This window comes from Lissotriton helveticus, chromosome 5_1, assembly GCF_964261635.1.
Source record: "Lissotriton helveticus chromosome 5_1, aLisHel1.1, whole genome shotgun sequence".
Classification (NCBI taxonomy): Eukaryota; Metazoa; Chordata; class Amphibia; order Caudata; family Salamandridae; genus Lissotriton; species Lissotriton helveticus.
Window position 1 is genome coordinate 289,801,465 of NC_136065.1, and position 19,131 is coordinate 289,820,595.

General features: G+C 48.4%; 1 protein-coding gene across 2 annotated transcripts in view; it reads left to right on the plus strand.

Annotated features, from left to right (window-relative positions):
* The first annotated feature begins 972 nt into the window (after positions 1–972).
* Positions 973–19,131, plus strand: part of MASP2 (MBL associated serine protease 2) — a 252,671-nt gene continuing 234,512 nt past the window's right edge. Inside the window, exon 1 of one of the 2 annotated variants that reach the window (XM_078642238.1) lies at positions 973–1,075. In XM_078642238.1, the coding sequence (XP_078498364.1) occupies positions 1,071–1,075 (5 nt within the window). In that variant the 5' untranslated portion in view covers positions 973–1,070. Of the gene's footprint in view, positions 1,076–1,102; positions 1,172–19,131 lie in introns of those variants that run through there. The other variant, XM_078642239.1, reaches the window with a different exon arrangement.

Here is a 19,131-nt window from a genome sequence, read left to right on the forward strand (position 1 = left end):
AAATCCAGTTTTTTTTTTTTTTTAATCACTGATAAGAAACAACAATCAGCACTGAAAGCGATCGAAAGCGATCGCGAACTACAAAAAAAAAAAAGCCCACGAGTGGCCACTGCAAGCGTATGTCTTCAATTATTAATTCAAGACATATGGCCTCTGGTGGGCATAACAGACACCAATAGGCCATAGGCGGAGCTACGCGACCGCCTATGGCCTATTGCGTGTTCTGTTAAAAAACAGCACGCACGCAAAGGCCAATGAAAATGGACCTTGGAAATAACACGCACGAGCTGCGTGGAATTTCCAGGTACATTTTGAAAACCCCGGGACAAGGACTCTCGCTGCGCGACACTGCATGCGCAGTGTACGCTAGGTCCTAGTCCTAAACATACAGTCAGTGAGCCTTAGACATGTCCATAACCAAAACTTAACGCACTAGACACTGGACAAGGGTTATTATTGAATCTACCCTGTAGGCGGAATATTGTGCACAATTTCTAATAAGTTGCATTAATAATACCTCAATTTCACTCCTTATTTAACTTTCTATTCTGTATGATTTGATTGCTCTCTGTATTTTGTCTCTGCTGATTAAAAAGGTGGCTCGAATTGTACAGATGTCTGTGTTCCTGCCTTTTCCCCTTTGCTCGTCAGCTCGCCAGTAAGCAGGTGTTTCATAATGTCAATACCCACGCATGCCACAAACAAGTGAAAGTGCATATTTTGAGTTGTAGCTTAACATTTGTGGGTGGGTGAGTTTAACCCCTCCCCTTAGATGTTCAGACCACGCCCACACACTGTTGCTGGCCTAGCACTGCCTTGCCAGTAAACCACTCGGTGTGTCAGATTTTACTAATGCCCTGGTATTTCATCTGCCCCCCCCCCCCCACCCCCCCCCACCACCACCACGCCCCCCACTAGCCATATCAGCGGGTGGAGGGGTTGGCTGGGATGTGTTCGTCATTTCCCAAAGTACAGGCTCTGCCTTCCGAGCTCAGGGCCGGGGGCCAAGCGCCAGGCTCTGGATAATCAACAGAGCAAAGGTGAAAGCACAGCGAAGAGACAAGAGCAGCATGGGGTGAGTGGGGGGTACAGCAGGGGTGGGGGGGGAAACGTGTGGCATGTGGGCAAGAGCAAAGGTGTAATCAGAGCAAAGAGACGGGAGCGGCATGGGGTGAGTGGGGATAAACCGGGGTGGCTGGCAAAGGTACGGCATGGGGTGAGACAAGGGCACGCCGGGGATAAAGCAAAGAAAACATTGGAGAAGTGTGGGGCGAGGAGGGGGAACACAATGCACCGGAGGCCTCCAGGTTAAAAAAATTCAAGCGCTGCATACAATTCCATGTGATTATTTTATTAGCGCTTTGAAGAGGCCTCCGGATTGAAAGTTGCCGTTTACTAAAACAGACAATGTCATCACGCATAGAAACGTGAAACAATATTGTTTTATTTTACTTTGTGTAAACCACTTTTTTTATATTAAAAAAAAAGTTTTAAAAAACCGGATAATTTATTGTAGAAGCTACTCAGTGACAGCGTGTTAAAAAAATTCTAAGGCGATGGTGCATTTACTAACTGCCTGGCGTATGTTTTTATGGAGTTATTCGTTTGGTGTGACTCTATGTTTGTTTTTACTGATGTTTTTTACCCTGCGTTAAAATATAAAGTGCTTCAAATTTACACATCCTTAAGTAGGGTGACCAACTGGTATTGGTGCAAATTCAGGACGGTGAGTGTAAAAATTCGGGACAAAGGGTCAAAATTCAGGACACAAATTCAGGACAGGAGGTCAAAATTCAGGACAAAACTTCAGGACAATTGGATACGTTTTACAGACACATCAGAGGTCACGCAATAGTATATAAGTAAGCCCAGCCATATCCAAACATATTCATCATGTATCCTTCCATCTATCATTTCACTCATTCCGCCTTTCACTCATCCATCCATTATCCATCCACCCTTTCACCCTATCCATCTGTAAACTCATCCATCCACTCTTCTACCCATCCATCCATTCACTCATCGTTTCTCTCATCCATTTATCCTTTCACTCCTTCACTCATCTATTCATCCTTTTGTCCATCTACCCTCCCTTTCACTCATTCATCCATCCTTACATCCACCCTTTCACTCATCCGTTCATGAATTCACCCTTGCACTTATCAATTGATCAATCCATCCACCATTTCACTCATCCATCCACCCACTCACTCATCATACACCTTTTCACTCATCCATCCTTTCACTCATCCATCCACCCAGCTACCCTTCCACCCATACATCCAGCTATTTACCTTTTCTCTCTTCCATCCTTCCACTCACTCATCAATCCATCCATCCTCTCTCCTTATCCATCTATTCAATCTTTCATTCATCCATTCACCCTTTCACTTATTCATCCAGCCATCCACCCATCCCTTCACTTACTCACTCGCCCACCTTTTCACATTAATTTTGAGCTGAGCCGCAGGTGCCCTGAGAAGAGGCACTGACCCTGACCTCCCGCTGGTGCGCTGAGAAGAGGCGCTGACCCCCTCTACCCCCCGTTGGTACCCTGAGAAGAGGCGCTGACCCCCCGCTAGTACCCTGAGAAGAGGCGCTGACCCCCCTGCTAGTACCCTGAGAAGAGGCGCTGACCCCCCCTGCTAGTACCCTGAGAAGAGGCGCTGACCCCCCCTGCTAGTACCCTGAGAAGAGGCACTGACCCCCCTGCTAGTACCCTGAGAAGAGGCACTAACCCCCCTGCTAGTACCCTGAGAAGAGGCGCTGACCCCCCCCCCCGCTGGTACCCTTAGAAGAGGTGCTGACCCCCGCTGGTGCCCTGAGAAGAGGCGCTGACCTCCTTGCTAGTACCCTGAGAAGAGGCGCTGACCCCCCTGCTAGTACCCTGAGAAGAGGCGATGACCCCCCCGCTGGTACCCTTAGAAGAGGTGCTGACCCCCGCTGGTGCCCTGAGAAGAGGCGCTGCCCCCCTTGCAGTTCCCTGAGAAGAGGCGCTGACCCCCCTGCTAGTAACCTGAGAGGAGGTGCTGACCCCCCCGCTGGTGCCCTGAGAAGAGGCGCTGACCCCCCCCCCGCTGGTGCCCTGAGAAGAGGCGCTGACCCCAGCTGGTGCCCTGAGAAGAGGCACTGACCCCCCTGCTAGTACCCTGAGAAGAGGCGCTGACCCCCCCGCTGGTGCCCTGAGAAGAGGCGCTGACCCCCCTGCTAGTACCCTGAGAAGAGGCGCTGACCCCCGCTGGTGCCCTGAGAAGAGGCGCTGACCCCCTTGCTAGTACCCTGAGAAGAGGCGCTGACCCACCTGCAAGTACCCTGAGAAGAGGCGCTGACCCCCCTGCTAGTACCCTGAGAAGAGGCACTGACCCCCCTGCTAGTACCCTGAGAAGAGGCGCTGACCCCCCCGCTGGTACCCTTAGAAGAGGTGCTGAACCCCGCTGGTGCCCTGAGAAGAGGTGCCGACCCCCCGCTGGTGCCATGAGAAGAGGCACTGAACCCTCCTGCTAGTACCCTGAGAAGAGGCGCTGACACCCCTGCTAGTACCCTGAGAAGAGGCACTGACCCCCCTGCTAGTAAGGGGGGTCAGCACCTCCTCTCAGGGTACTAGCAGGGGGGTCAGCGCCTCTTCTCGGGGTACTAGCAGGGGGGTCAGCGCCTCTTCTCAGGGTACTAGCAAGGGGGTCAGCGCCTCTTCTCAGGGCACCAGCGGGGGTCAGCACCCGAGAAGAGGCGCTGACCCCCCGCTGGTACCCTTAGAAGAGGTGCTGACCCCCGCTGGTGCCCTGAGAAGAGGCGCTGACCCCCTTGCTAGTACCCTGAGAAGAGGCGCTGAACCCCCTGCTAGTACCCTGAGAAGAGGTGCTGACCCCCGCTGGTGCCCTGAGAAGAGGCGCTGACCCCCCTGCTAGTACCCTGAGAAGAGGCGCTGACCCCCCTGCTAGTACCCTGAGAAGAGGCGTTGACCCCCCTGCTAGAACCCTGAGAAGAGGCGCTGACCCCCCTGCTAGTACCCTGAGAAGAGGCGCTGACCCCCCCTGCTAGTACCCTGAGAAGAGGCACTGACCCCTCTGCTAGTACCCTGAGAAGAGGCGCTGACCCCCCCGCTGGTACCCTTAGAAGAGGTGCTGACCCCGCTGGTGCCCTGAGAAGAGTACCCTGAGAAGAGGCGCTGACCCCCCTGCTAGTACCCTGAGAAGAGGCACTGACCCCCCTGCTAGTACCCTGAGAGGAGGTGCTGACCCCCCCGCTGGTGCCCTGAGAAGAGGCGCTGACCCCCCTGCTAGTACCCTGAGAAGAGGCGCTGACCCCCCCGCTGGTACCCTTAGAAGAGGTGCTGACCCCTGCTGGTGCCCTGAGAAGAGGCGCTGACCCCCTTGCTAGTACCCTGAGAAGAGGCGCTGACCCCCCTGCTAGTACCCTGAGAAGAGGCGCTGACCCCCCCGCTGGTGCCCTGAGAAGAGGCGCTGACCCCCCCGCTGGTGCCCTGAGAAGAGGCGCTGACCCCCCTGCTAGTACCCTTAGAAGAGGTGCTGACCCCCCCCCCGCTGGTGCCATGAAAAGAGGCACTGACCCCCCTGCTAGTACCCTGAGAAGAGGTGCTGACCCCCCCCCGCTGGTGCCATGAAAAGAGGCACTGACCCCCCTGCTAGTACCCTGAGAAGAGGCGCTGTGCTCCTGCACAGAGGAGATACAAACTCTGAGCCCAGGCTGAGCTGCAGAGTGAAAAGTTTGACTTTGATGTTTCTTTCTGTGATTCACGTTTTTTGTGTACATCTGTACAGCTCAGATCAGAGAACAAAAAGAAACAAGCATTGGCAGGTCTGGCCATTTTTGTCTCACACAAACTGCAGAGACATGAAGCATTCAGGGCTGTTTGCATCTGAATCGATGCCCCTGCTCCTGAAGCTGCAGCCCCTCCCTCGCAGCCACCTTCAAGCACCTCTTAACAGCTCATCAAGGGCTGGAGGTGTGAAGGTTGCCATCCCGCTGTGCCTCTCCAATGCTGATGCTGCGGGGTATAGGAGCTTTGGAACAGCCTCGGAGTCAAGAAGGGAGGTGGGGGAAGCTGTGCAGGCGTTAGGGTGGTGCGACCAGTGGCAGGTTAAAATTACGGACAAATGGCGTCCGTTAAACAATCCTTCACGGACAACGGACAGACGGCCGAAATTACGGACTGTCCGTGAAATTTACGGACGGTTGGTCACCCTATCCTTAAGAGAAGAAAGAGCCCATGGCGGGCAGATCTATCCTTTGTTTCGAGGTCCATAGGTAACCCCCTGTTGGCCACTCTAGAAGATAAAGAGGATTCTGCCATAGGGGTGTTGTGACAGAATCTCTCCTGCAAGGCAAATGGTCGCGTACCCCTGCCTGAAGTGTCTAATTGTGAGTGAAACTAGTATTCTAGCTATTATTTTAGCCCTGGTGTCACGCTAATTTAGCATATGCACAGATGCCTGCGCCTGTCCATGATATTGCGAGAACCTGTCCAGTGACATGAAGGGTCGCACCAAGAATGCCCTCCTAGAGACAGTAGAATTCTGTCCCTGTCCTGGGTGTATCACGGCAGATGGTGGCAGATGGCGCTGGCAGCACACTGGGAGATATTCTCAAGAACGTGCGATAATCATTGCCAAAATAGGTTAATGCAAATTTTCATATCGCCGAAAATAACTCTGTGTTAACGTTGTGTTCACAACACGGAGGTAACATGCAATAGTTTCCCGATAACCCGTAAAATGTCCACGATAAAATCACCGGGACGGAGATAAAAATCTAAACCCAAATGTGAAAAAAGTTGCAATGGGCCCAACTGCGATAAAAGATTCAGAAATAAGCAGCACCACGCCTGCAAGTTCCAAGAGTCAGGCAGGAAAAATCACCATAAAAGCAGAAACAAAAAACACAAACAACTGCTAAGCACCATGGAGGTAGCCGGAGCAAGTACAGAGGAGAACCGGAACCCCACAAGCCCCACGGAGGACCAGTCTGGGACCATCATTGGGGAGACGGTGGCAGGAATTGGAGGACCGGACACTGCACAACGTGACCTGAGTTAACAGCAACAGGGTAAGTAACGATCAGGGACTGCCTCAGTAGTAGTCCAGGGGGGAGGGTGGGTGTTGTCCAGGGAAGGGGTCCGGGGTGTGGGGGGGCCTGGGGGTGGTGGCGGTGGATGTTGTGGCCCCCTTGGGTCTCTGAGCTGCATGATCAGTAGCTCCTTGACATGTGTTGGTCTTCAGATGTGGCTCTGGGCTGGGCTCCCTTTCATACTGCAGGTTGTCGTCCTGCTTAACACCAGTAAAAGGCAGGTGTTAAATCCCTGCTGCTTATGCGCCTTATCGCCACTTTTTGGATCGCATTGCAGATCTGGCTGGTCGTTGAGAATGGCACAAAGTGGTGTTTTCGTGTGTGTTTTTGCATGGGAACGCCTGCTCTGCATATCATTAGCGTTAGTTGTCACTCTCATTTGAGGTTTTGTTTATTGCGGCAGCTATCGCCAGGGGCGTAACAAAGGCCCCAGCAGCCCCCGCAGTGCGGGGGGAGGCCCCCGAGCTCCAGGGGCCCCCGCACTCAGAGGACCCAGCAAGCAAGCCTCTTCAAGTCTTCTTCAATTGAATGGTGCGCAGCGCAGGGCCTCCCCATAAATTAAATAGCAGCAATTTGAAAGCGGCAACAATTTGAAAGGAAAGGTGTACGTGTAAATGGCGACCACGAGGAAGCAATATTATTTTAGGTGCTATGTTTAAAGTGACTAACCCTGACTAATATACGGGCTCTTGTGTGACTGCTGGGTTATGTGCCTTGATTCATTGGAACTGCTGCATCATTTCACTTGCCAATGCCGGCTCTGTTTCCTTGTAGTGGAGCCTTTTTACAAAGTGGGCATAAATGATTTCCTGTATAGGAATCCGACTACTTCTCCTGAAAACTTCCTGTTACATTCCACAATCACAGGGTACAGTAATTGCGCTTTTGTTTAAACAATTCGCTTTCCCGTGTGTGACTTATAGACCAATAGTGCAAAGATTTTCTCCATGCCTCCGTAACTTGAGTTTTCACTGTGCTCAGTGTGAAATTCCGTGACAGTTGAATAACGACACTGACTCCTTTGTACTTTATTGATAAATCTTTCTTTGCATCCCTTTCTATTACTTATTGATCAAGTACTAGAAATACTTGCCTCACACATTGCTGGCAATATGCTATCTTAGCTTAAAATCCCTTTACTCATCCTGCCTCCTGTCCATCACCTCAACAGAAGTGGTATCAAGGCTGTGAGACGGGGAGAATTCTGCACTACTGGTACCTCGCACCTAACTACTGGAATATAAGGACACCACCTCTGACCCCACCTGAAGAAAGATAAGACAACCCCCTTAAAGAGAAAACATCCTTTGAACTTGGACCTCCTGTGGTATTATTGCCTCTTACAATGAGGTAGTTGTTTGAGTCGCTCTGTGTCTTTTGGTGAAGATGGTGTGTGATGCGTACGGTCACGTGACACCAAGAGATGTGTTATTTACAAACTATTTACCAGTATCTCTAGAGATTTTAGGGGATTTTAAATTATGACTTCCTAACATTCAATGTTTTGCTACTCTTCTATAGGAATGCCAACATAAAGATCTAAACTGCGCCCGTCCGTGCCGGGTCGCAGCCAGATCCATCGCCCAACTTACAGATGCCCCACTCAGGTATTCTCGCGCTGAGCTCTTGTCGTTGGACACTAAATGCCCTACTTTGGCTTGGGTTCCCCCGGCTGGTTCCTGTAAGTGCCAGCAATCTTCTCTTCAAATAGAGGAGTCTGACCCACTCCCTCCTGACCTCGCTGAGTTTAAGTTCCTAAGCCTTAATTGTCGGTCACTTGCGAAGAACCACGCTGAGGTCTTTGATTTATTAATTGATGAGTCTCCAGATGTATTATTTTCAATGGAGATATGGCTCACCCAGGACTCTGTAGCGGAGTCCTGGCTGGCTCTCCCACAAGGTTTTATCATGAATCAAGTTAACAGATCAGGAAATAGAGGGGTGGCATTGCAGTCATTTTTAAGGAGTTGTACCACTGCAGTTTTATTAAGGAGGACATCCCTGACTGCGAAAGCGCCTTTTTCAAAATAACATCAAACCACAATCTCACTGTCACTGGTCTTCTTATTTATCAACCGCCAGGGCCATCTAAAGTGTTCAGGGAAGAAATGTTGAATAAAGTTACCCTCTTCGCGAGTAAAGCAGCGAATTTTACTATCTTAGGTGACCTTAATCTACATCTTGAAAACGTTGGCAAATCGGAGATAGACAGTTTTCTGGCAGATTTAGAGGTCTGTCAGCTGGCTCAATGTGTCCCTAAGAGCACACATGTTGCAGGTCACCTGTTGAACCCTATATTCTCCAACTTGGGGTCTTTAAAGGTTTTGTTGCCGATTGCCGTGGTCTGGACAGATCATTTTCTCATTTCTTTCTCCCTGCAGTGGCAAGGAAAGCTGGTCGTGAACTGCCCCGTACCAGTCTTAAAACATCTCTGGCACAAGTTAGAAATTAATATTTTTTAGATTTATTGTTAATCCACAAGCCTCAGACTCCACCTGACATTGAGGGTACAAATGCACGATTTCAGGATTGGCTGACACTAGCTTTGGACAGTTGCATCCCTGCCAAATTGAGTGTAAAAAAAGAGGGCAGTCTAGTCCCTGGTTCAACGACTCGCTGATTAAAGCCAAAAAACACTGCAAACAACTTTAGTGCGCCTGGAGGCACACTTATGATGCTGAAGCAAAAAATACATACCTGGTGTCTATGAAGCTCTATTATAAACTGGCCCGGAGAGCCAGAGCAGAGTTTATAGCCAGAAAAATCTTGGCGAGTAATAACCCCTCTAAAACAATCTTCACCCTGCTCAAGGTAATGAAGAGTTCAGGGTTGAAGGTGGACTCACCCATCACCTCTAATCTTCAGTGTGACGACCTGGCCAGTTACTTTCTGAATAAGGTGGAGAAGATATATAAAAGCCTCCCTCCGGCCACTGGCACCACTGATCTTGTGGAAGGGCATGGGAACATTGGACCCACTGCGGTTAGTGTACTCTCGTCTTTTCCCTTATTGCCCCCCACTGATTTTGAGTCCCTCTGTCTGAAAATTAAATCAGGCTCCCCAGCCGACCCTTTGACACCTGCTTACTTTTGTCAGTTTCATACCCTCATTTCGCCAGTAAGCAGGGATCTGGTCAATCTATCTCTAACCACAGCGTCTGTACCATCTGCGTGGAAGCACGCTAAAGTTATCTTCTGAAGAAACCGTCCCTGGATCCATCGGAGCTGGGTAATTACCGTCCTATATCTCAGCTGCCTTTTTTGGCAAAGATGGTAGAATCTCATGTAAATACCATTCTTTCTGAGTTTATCTTGAAAAATGAAATCTTAGATTCCTCGCAAAATGGTTTCAGATCTCCCCAAAGTACAGAATCAACTTTGTTGGCAGTGACTGAAGAAATCTGTGTAACCTTGATGTCGGAAATTCTGCGGCCTTGGTTCTTTTGAATTTAAGTGCCGTCTTCGACACTGCCTCCCACGTGAAATTGTCTTCAGGAGATAGGAATTAGGAGGTCAGCCCTGGCCTGGCTTCGTTCCTTTTTGGAGGCTAGATCTTTCCAGGTCCTGGTGCCACCTTTCCACTCTCGAGAGTACGCCCTGCAACAGGGGGTGCCACAAGGCTCAATATTGAGCCTTTACTTTTTAACATATATGTCCAACCCCTTGCAGCAGTGGCTAAAAGTAGAGGGTTGTCGTTGGTGTCGTACGCTGACGACACCCAACTGGTATTGCCTTCTCTAAGAAATGTAACCACAACCTTGTGAAATTTAAGGAGGATTTGTTGGTGATCACGGATTGGATGGCTTCAAACTACCTGCAGCTGAATGCCAGTAAGTCAGAAATTCTGTTGTTCAGAGAAGGACTGTGATTTGTGGTCAGAGCATTATTGGCCAGATCGACTAAAACCAGCACCCTCGCCTTAAGAGGCAGTGAAGAATCTCAGTGTTTGGATTGACAGTGGTCTCTCCTTTGACACCCAATATAAAGCAGTAGCAGGGACCTGTTTTGGGCTCCTGCGAGGATTAAAACCTCTACTTGGCTTTTTTGATTCGAAAATTCGTCAGACCATTGTCCAGGCTACGATTTTATCTAGATTAGACTATGGCAACTCCCTCTATTTAGGCGCCAATAAGTCCAGGTTTCGGTGTCTGCAGAGAATATAGAACGCAGCAGCCCGTATTCTCCTGGCACTCCCATAATCTTGCTCAGTGTCTAAATTTCTACCTAAACTACACTGGTTGCCAGTTGAAAAAAGGATCCAGTTTAAAACACTATGTGTGGCTCACAGAATTCTGACTCAACAAGCACCAGCAGGGCTGGTGAATCTGCTAGCCTTCTATGTTCCTCGGCATACTTTACGCTCAGCTGATCAAGGACTGACTTGTATTCCGCGAGTCTTAAGAGCCAGAGCTGGAGGCCTTTCTTTTAGAACTCTTGCGGCCAGACTATGGAACTCGCTCCCACCTTCCATCAGAGGGATCCAGAATCATCTTGCCTTTCGCAAAGCTATAAAGACCTGGCACTTCCCGGCGTAACTCCCCTCTAACCTTTACAGTCTCAAGTCTTTGGTTGCACTGGGATGCCCCGTTGCTGGGGCAACCATGCGCATGACAAATCCTACAATAATAAATGCCACTGGTTCTTCATTTGCCTAAACATTGAAACAATTTTGTGAAAAGGTATCCGATTCCCTACGATTGCAACTTGACTTAAACATCACCATAGCACTGAACAACACCCACAATGGTTATTTACCATGGTTGTTTCAGAATCATTGACATGATGTATAATCAAGAAAAACTAGTGGATCTCAAACCAAACAAACATGTATTACATGATTAAATGGGTAACATATTGTCTGTTATGGGACATATTATGTGCACATTCTCATTTTCAGCACACTGCAGTGTTATCTTGGGCCAGTGCAGGAATAAGGCGAGGCCACAGGCATGCAGGTGTTGGAATCAGTGGAGAACAGCAGCGGCTGCTGCCAAACTAAAATGGTGGGAGAGCGTGGGGCAAATAATAAAAAATAATGCACTTACCTGCTTCTCCCGCTGCCGCTCCATTTTCCGGATGCCTTGGTGCTCCTCTTCAGGAAGTCCTGGGTCAACACAGGCTCCCAGACTCTCCACCCAATCCAGACGCTGCTCCCATGCTGTGAGAACAGCGCCTGGATTGGTCCGAACGGCCTGGTTAGGTGCTCGCGAAGGGACTGGGGGCCTGTGCCATTTCTCCACCCAGCTGTACAATACATCTGGGAGTTGAAATTCTAAGTGCATATGTCTGTTTGACAGGCCTAAGATAAACAGACATGTGCACTTACAAGTGCCCGCCACTTCTCCCAGTCCCTCGCTAGTATTGAGAGGATTGCCTGGCCCCAATGGCGTAACATAAGTCCCCACAGCACCTGTGGTGCGGGGGGCCTAAATTACAGGGGGCTCGCTCAGCAAAAGTGGTAGGTTATGGGCCGGGGAGAGGCCCCCCCCTCAATGTACTTTGCAGGGGGACCCCCTCAAGTTTCGTTACGCCACTGGCTATCGCTGGAAACTGGAGATGTCGGCAGTTTGCACCAGCTTGAAAATAGGGCGATAAACCTGTTGCCAGTTTTGCGATGCTAAAGTGCCGATAAATCGGCAAAAAGTCCTTTAGAATATTCCCCCACTGTGTTTAGTGATTTGTAGTTTGACCAGGCATTTTTTTGGGTGAGAGTGTGGTCTATGAACCCTTTCTGAGTAAAGTTCTGCTGTTATGTGAATCCCAGAATCTTTTGCTGGCATCCCATGTGAATGTTGAGAGTGGGTGTACAGTGAGCGTGAGATATTAATAGTGCTTTAAGAGGGATGAAAAAACTGGGGGGTCTCTCCAAGGGGCGTGGCCAATATAATTAAGGGCGTGGTTTACCACACCTGAGCTAAAAACTGTCCTTAGCATAGTGTGCCGCCCAACTGGTATTGTGCTGCTTCTGTCATTTCATCCATATATGTATAATAGAAGTAACATTACACTAACAACTAGCCAGGATTATTGTCTCTGCCATAGGTTGTTAGTTGCATAAGATAAAGTAGCAACTATGGCTTCCTTGTATATAATGTTGAAAATGCTTCAGTTCTAAAATGAAGACTGTAAAGGAACTAAAACGAGTATCTTTGAAGTTACATCAAAGGCTGTGAAGGGAGGTACTGCTGCAGAGTTTTTTTTCTCCCACCGAGGGTGAGGGCAAAAATGGAGAGCCCGATAGTGACCTGTCTTAGAACCTGCTTTATAGAACTGCAGGTGCTGAGCAACCGCAGGACCCTGCCCACCTAAAGCCCCTTATTTTAGCCTAATAGTAGGACTCTATGTGTGTGTGTTTGAGTCTCAAGTGCAGAATACATCTGGGATGTCGCGGGTTCTGTGGAGGGTTTGACGTGTACAGGAAGTGTGGCGCTTTAACTGTGTTAGATAAAAAACAACAATAATGAAGACGGTGCAGCAAGGTCAGAGGAGACCCCGAAACCTCTGCAGAGAGTGGCCAGGGCCCACTCGGTAATTATGACAAGAATTCTGTGCACACGTTAAGCGAGGTGTATACATGTATCATGCTCAATCAAAATAACACAATAGGTAGTAAATGAAACAAAGTGGACAAGATAGAAAGTTTTTTTGTTCTTCAAAGGATTGTATTTGACCTTCCTTTGTTGAAAGGTAACTTCAAAAGCAAATGACCAACCGGCACGTGTTTCGTCAGGCGGGCAAGGAGCCCGTGACTCTTCAGGGCTGTAAGCACAAATAGGGTAACGGTCCTTATAGCCAGTGATATTTCCGACCCGGCGTCTGGGGTCTGGGTTGAAAGAATCAGCGATAGTGAGTCACTGTGGACTCAAAGACGGGCGGGTACATCCGTCTCAAACCAGCTAATGCCTGGGATATGGCAGCGGAGAGACGGGTCCTGTCTTCCTAAGGGGCTGGTTTGAGACGGAAGGAAGGTCAAATACAATCCTTTGAAGAACAAAAAGACTTTCTATCGTGTCCACTTTGTTTCATTTACTACCTATTGTGTTCTTTTGATTAAGCATGATACATGTATACACCTCGCTTAACGTGTGCACAGGATACTTGTTACATCTGGGATGTCCCTTGTTTGGTATTGCACCACATGGAGGATGAAGACAGTTTTTCCAGACAATGGTAGTGTATTACCTGCGTTCCTGTGGCTGGAGGGTGGAGATACAGTCACTAAAGTGAGGAAGAGGGAGATAGGAATACTTTTAGAAATTCCATGATGACTTTGTTAGCAAGGTCCTGCTAATTAGTGCTTCCTGAGCAATACCATTTGGTTGATGGTAGGGGTGAGACTGCAGTTTCTGTTGTTCGAGGTGAGGACGTTTCTAAGGTAGGAATCTCTAACCCTAATGACTTCTTCAGGAAGGCTGATGACAGCCTGGCGCAGAGAGCTCACACTTCATTGTGTCGATGTTTTTGGTATTCTTCGCTTGGAGCCTGTCTTCTTGCTACCTGATTTGAGAAGCATCATTTTACACAAGGGCACAATGACATTTGAAAGGGACCCACCCAAACTGCCCAAACTGCAGGGGCATCTCCTCTATTATGGCAGAGGAGCATCGCCCCACTGCTGGAACCAGCAAACATATGTAAAATAAAATGATAAAGCAGTTATAAAACTGATTTATTATTATTTTATTTTACTCCCACAGCCAAGTCTTGGGGATGGGATCATTGGGAGCTGGAGGAGTGGTGGGCTCAGGGCACTGCCAGTGGGCATTTCGGTTTGGCCGGCCGTTCACAGCCGACCAAACTCACATGCACACCTGGATATCTCCAGCTATTGCTTGGAGCTATCGGCAGGCTCAGGAGCACAGGCTTACAGCCCCTGCTGGAGCGTGGAACCAGTCAGCTTTGCCCAATCCCTATGCTTCTCTCATGCTGGGTAATACCACCATGAGAATAGCGTCTGGATTGGTGCAGGGGAATCTGGGAGCCTGTGTGAGCATTAGAGTTGAAGAGGTGGCAAGGCGGCTAACGTCAGGCTGCAGGTAAGGTTGGTTTTCATTTTTATTCCGCCCCAGCGCTGCCCCACTGATTTCCCCTGCCTCCGGCCGCTGTTGCCAAAATGGTTCTGAAGCATTAGAAAGTGGATCCATATCCCCTTTATGGAAATTGTGTATAATGTTGGGATCACCCACTCCACTTTGTTCTAGTTCCAAGCTCTTCATGTGACAAAAGAAGGCCATACTCTACTGAGTATTAAAAAAACTGCTTTGTGACCAGAGCTGGTGTCTACCTGAAAGCCAGTTTTCAAGAGGGGAAGGGACAGCACTAGAAGACTGTTCTTTTTGCTGGAGGAGCTGAGGTCCTGCCTAGTGCCAGGAGGCTTGCCTGCCTGCTGAGAGAGGGAAGGAGAGACTGGTAATCAGAAGAAGGCCAGTGTACCGCTCACATGAGGAACACCCATAGAAAGCTGGTTACTTGAGAGAAGAGAGCCAGGAGTAACCCATCAAGGAGCAACCCATGGTGTGAATAGGTCTGCTCGCATCTATCCACAGTTTCTGCTGAGAATTGCCTAAGAAAGACATCAACAGGTTTAATAACCATTGCATCTACCTGGTAGCCACTGTGGGCTGCCATGAAGGAAGACACTGTATAACTGTTGAGTGGGAGTCGCATCTGCCTCGAGACAAGACCTGCCTGCATTTAGCCAGATAAGGGCTGCAACTGCTAAAGATGCTGTGACCGCTACAACAGGTTCTGCTGTGCTGCATTAATGGGGTGAATCCTATTCCAAAGGGAAGCCGCTGCACATACCAAAGTCATACCGGCACCGTCCTGACCTTCCCTCCCACAGCCACTGCAGAACCAACATGCGGGTAATGTGGACTTTAAATTATTGTGTCTCTTGATTGGCTATTGGGTTGTTAGCTTCCAACACTATTTCCTTGAGAAAAGTGTCACTGCTTACCCTCACTACTTAAGACTCAAGTGTGGCCCAGTTTCCAGAGTCATAGCAGGTGAGACACCAGTGGCAAACACCCCTAACCTCCATAATTTGGTCCCAATTGCCGCTGTATGTCCTACGGCCTGCACAGGATCTGACAAGGGGTCACAATGCCAGTGTATGAGATGGCATACAATGCTTGCGCATAGGATAAGTAGCATTGGTGGGGTACTGCCTTGTTTGGCATTGGATTAAGGATTATAAGGACAGATGTACTGAGCACTATAACAGTTGCAAATGGTCTAATTCGGCATGTGTGACAATTAAGATACTTTTTCTTATGTACTTATTCCATTTTATGAGATGGAAAACTTTTCAGACTCCTAACACGGGATTCCAAATGGATACCAATTTGGTATCTGGTGGGGGCGCCTGTAGGTGTCTCTCCCAAATACCGAATCAGCACCTTATGCATCAGTTACCGACCCCTAGAAGGAGATGGTAATGTTTTCACAAAAGAGAAGGGGTCCCTTGGGACCCTTCCCCTTTTGCAACTGTAAAAAAAAGGTTTATTGAAGAATAGACATTGATACAGGGGACCACTGCCAATCCTTAAACAAATATAGAACAGTAAATGTTAGTTTTTAAACACAGTCTAGTTTCCTTTTCTGAACAAGCATTGGCAATGCCAATAGGTCCTGGCTTTGGGACTCATTAGCTTTGTCAGTGTTTTTTAGCTATGCTATACAGCATGCCCGGGGCTGTGCCGTGTGGCTAAATTAAAAAAAAAGCCTATTGTGTGAAACTCTGATCGTGTGAAATGTTTTTTGGAGGGGTTGGGGGGAAGTAACAAGGGCGGGAGGTTTAGTAGCATGAAGGACAAAGCAGGTGGGGTGGCGGAGTAGTGGAGGATGCGGGGGTTGAAGCAACACTGGGCTATGAACCAACATGGAGGGTGCGGGTAGGGGGAAGCAAGATGGAGTGTGTGCAGGGGGACAAACAGACGAGGAGAAGAGCAATATGTAGTGTGGGTGGAGGGGGAGGAAAGCAAACAGATGAGGGAGAGAGATCTATATGGAGCTGGGAAGATGAGAAGCATACAGGCAAGAAAGCAATGTAGTGGGGCAGCACAGGATGGTGAGCGCATCATGGAGGGAGCCGGGGAAAACACATGAGTGAGAGAGAGCAGTATGTAGAGAGGGGAATAGATGCACACTAGAGCGACAGCTGGGAAGCACAGGCATTCTCAATGAGTGATTAAAAAAAGAAAAGACTAGTGTCTGAAAATGCCAGCAGTGGTAGGACACAGTAATGCCTATATGCTCCAGAGGAGGGATACACGCAAGAAGAGTAAGGAAAACCCATGCATGCTAATGAACAAAAACCAAGCAAATGAGAGTGGCAATGAAGTCAACCAATGGTAAGTAATGGCCAGACTCCTAAGCTGACTTAAAACTCACAATACACCTTGTAACAGACTGCACCTTTTACTGTCTAGTAGGCAAGACTAGAAAATAGCTTCATTCAAAAAAGTTTGCTTTATTATAGGCATTCACAAACATGGTGGTTGGTTGACCACTGCAGGCCAAAATCCCTGTGATGGCCTCCAATTGTAGGGATTCGCAGTTTGTGATTCATTTCATTAACATTCATGAGGTAGGTCAAATTCTGACCTATTGTGATTCAGAATTATAGATACTGATGTGTTAGTACTTATGTTGGTTCTTAAAATCCGTCAGTGGTCTCAAATTGTGACCACCATCTGATGCTTAGTCTAGGTCGGGAAAGTCCGCTGCATAGTGAAGGACATACACCCCTGCCCTGAGTGCCCCATCTGCAACGATAGCTGGATCCCTGGTACTGAATGCCGGTCAAGGGTGAACATCGATCATGGATGGCGTGTACCATGACCTAGGCCTGTCTCACAGTAATGCAGTGTGTTTAGACTGTGAGGTGTGCACCAAATACTATCCTTCTGAAGGTTGCTGGCTAATGCTCTTACCTTAATTTTTTTTATTTTTACTTCATTCATTTAAAAAAAAAAAAAAAAGCAGTTACATGTAGAAATTAAAATTAACATTATCATGATTCAAACAAATGCAATGTGGTAATTCAATTACATATCTGGGGAAGTTACCAAGGTAACGCATATTACTCATGATTTATGAGTTTCAGACAAAATGATTGTAGGTCAGCTTATATGTGGTTCAGAAGCCGCCAAGAAAGGTGGCATTAGTTATTCGCATCAACGCAGGTTTTGAGTCTTATCGAATTCCCATTAGAATCAGTTGCCAAATCATTAAAAAGGTGTTCGATGAGGTACATTTGTAGTGGGGCCAACATATCTTTTGGCTTTGACCTTGTGAGAAATCGGGACACTGGTTGAGGGAGGTAAAACCCTACTCAAGCAGAAACACAATTCTTGTCAGCGTGAAACACAAGCAAATCCCAAATGAACCTGTGCTTAATCCTCTGGCAGCTTGGCACAAAAGCAGTTAGGCTTAACTTGGACAAAAAGAACAATTGATGGACGGAATGCTGAACAAGTCTAGCATGCCCCTCCAGTACAGAGATCGGGGCCTAAATCCATGGTTGTTTTGCTTAACATGCCATTTCAGTTTGGACCCATAAGAAAGGCAATTCGGTCTTGACCCAGCCCCCAATGGAACAGTCCAGCCCGGCCAGGTCCTCCCTGGACCAAAAAGAAGCATCCTGGGACCGGTTTCGGTGTATCTCCCCTCATCAGCCAGACTAGCTTGACTCCAGTAGCATGGCAAGCACGGGACTCACGTCTGGGCATACCCTTTCCACTTGTGGTGAGAAATGCAAAAAGAACAATTGATGGATGGAATGCTGAACAATGTCAAACATTCACCCCCAGTGCAGGAATCTGGGCCTAAACCCATTATTTCTTTGTCCACCTCACCATTCCAGTTTGGACCCAGGCATATGCTCTCTATGGGAACAGCGCAGCCCGAACTGCCAGGCCAGGTGCTATCTGAACCAGAAAAAGAACAATTGATCCTCGATGGATTTAGACCCAGATCTCTGTACTGGGGGTGAATGTTTGACATTGTTCAGCATTTTGCCCATAACTTGGTTTTTTTTTGCATTTGTCACCCCAAGTGGGACGGGTATGCCGAGATGTGGGTCCCGTGCTCGCCATGCCACTGGAGTCAAGCTAGCCTGGCTGATGAGGAATGATACCCCGAAACCGGTCCCAGGATGCTTGTCCCCAATCTAGGGAGGCCCTGGCCTGACTATTTGGGCTGGACTGGTCCCATGGTGAGCAGGGTCAAGATTGATTTGCATATTGATGGGTCCAAACTGGAACCGTGTGGAGACCAAAAAACACAATGGATTTAGGCCCAGATCTCCGCACTGGTGGGAATGCTTGATATTGTTCAGCATTCCGTCCATCAATTGTTCTTTAGGCTGACCTTAAAGGCAATGTGTAAAGTATTTATGCAGCACACAAACATTAATAAAGTAAAAACACAACACAAGAAAAATCCCACACCAATTTAGAAAAACAGAGTAAAATGTAATACATTATTTGACACCAAAAAGACAAAAATCCAATCAGTAAAACCGGAGATATGTAATTTGAAATGTTTTGAAGAAATCAAGAGCTAAGAAGCAAAAAGTTCCAACAGTGGTTTTCTGCTCGTGGTGAACTGGGTCCAAGTCACAAATTCAGGCTGACCACTATGGAGCGCTGGCCGGATACAGGACTGAGTTCAGTCCGCTAACAAAGTATCTTGTGGCCTGGCAAAGTCCTAGTGTCAAGATGTGTGGGCCAACATTGAGGAGTCTCACAAGGAGCAGTGATGCCAGGTCCGATGTTGATATGCGTCATGCAGCAGCGGAGTTGATGAAGCCGTCCATGGGAGCTTGTGATGCAAGGCCCTGCGTCATCGTCGAAGAAGCCGTCGACAGGAGCATGCTAGGACTGGCTCTGTGCTGGTCAGCTCTAAGGACAAGATCTGCTGTGCTGGTCTGATGCCGGCGTGCAGCTGCATTGTCGTCGAAGAAGCTGCCTGGGCTTGCGGAGCCTTGAGCTTTGATGTGTCAGCTCTGAGGACGAGATGCGTTGCACTGGGCCATTGGGGA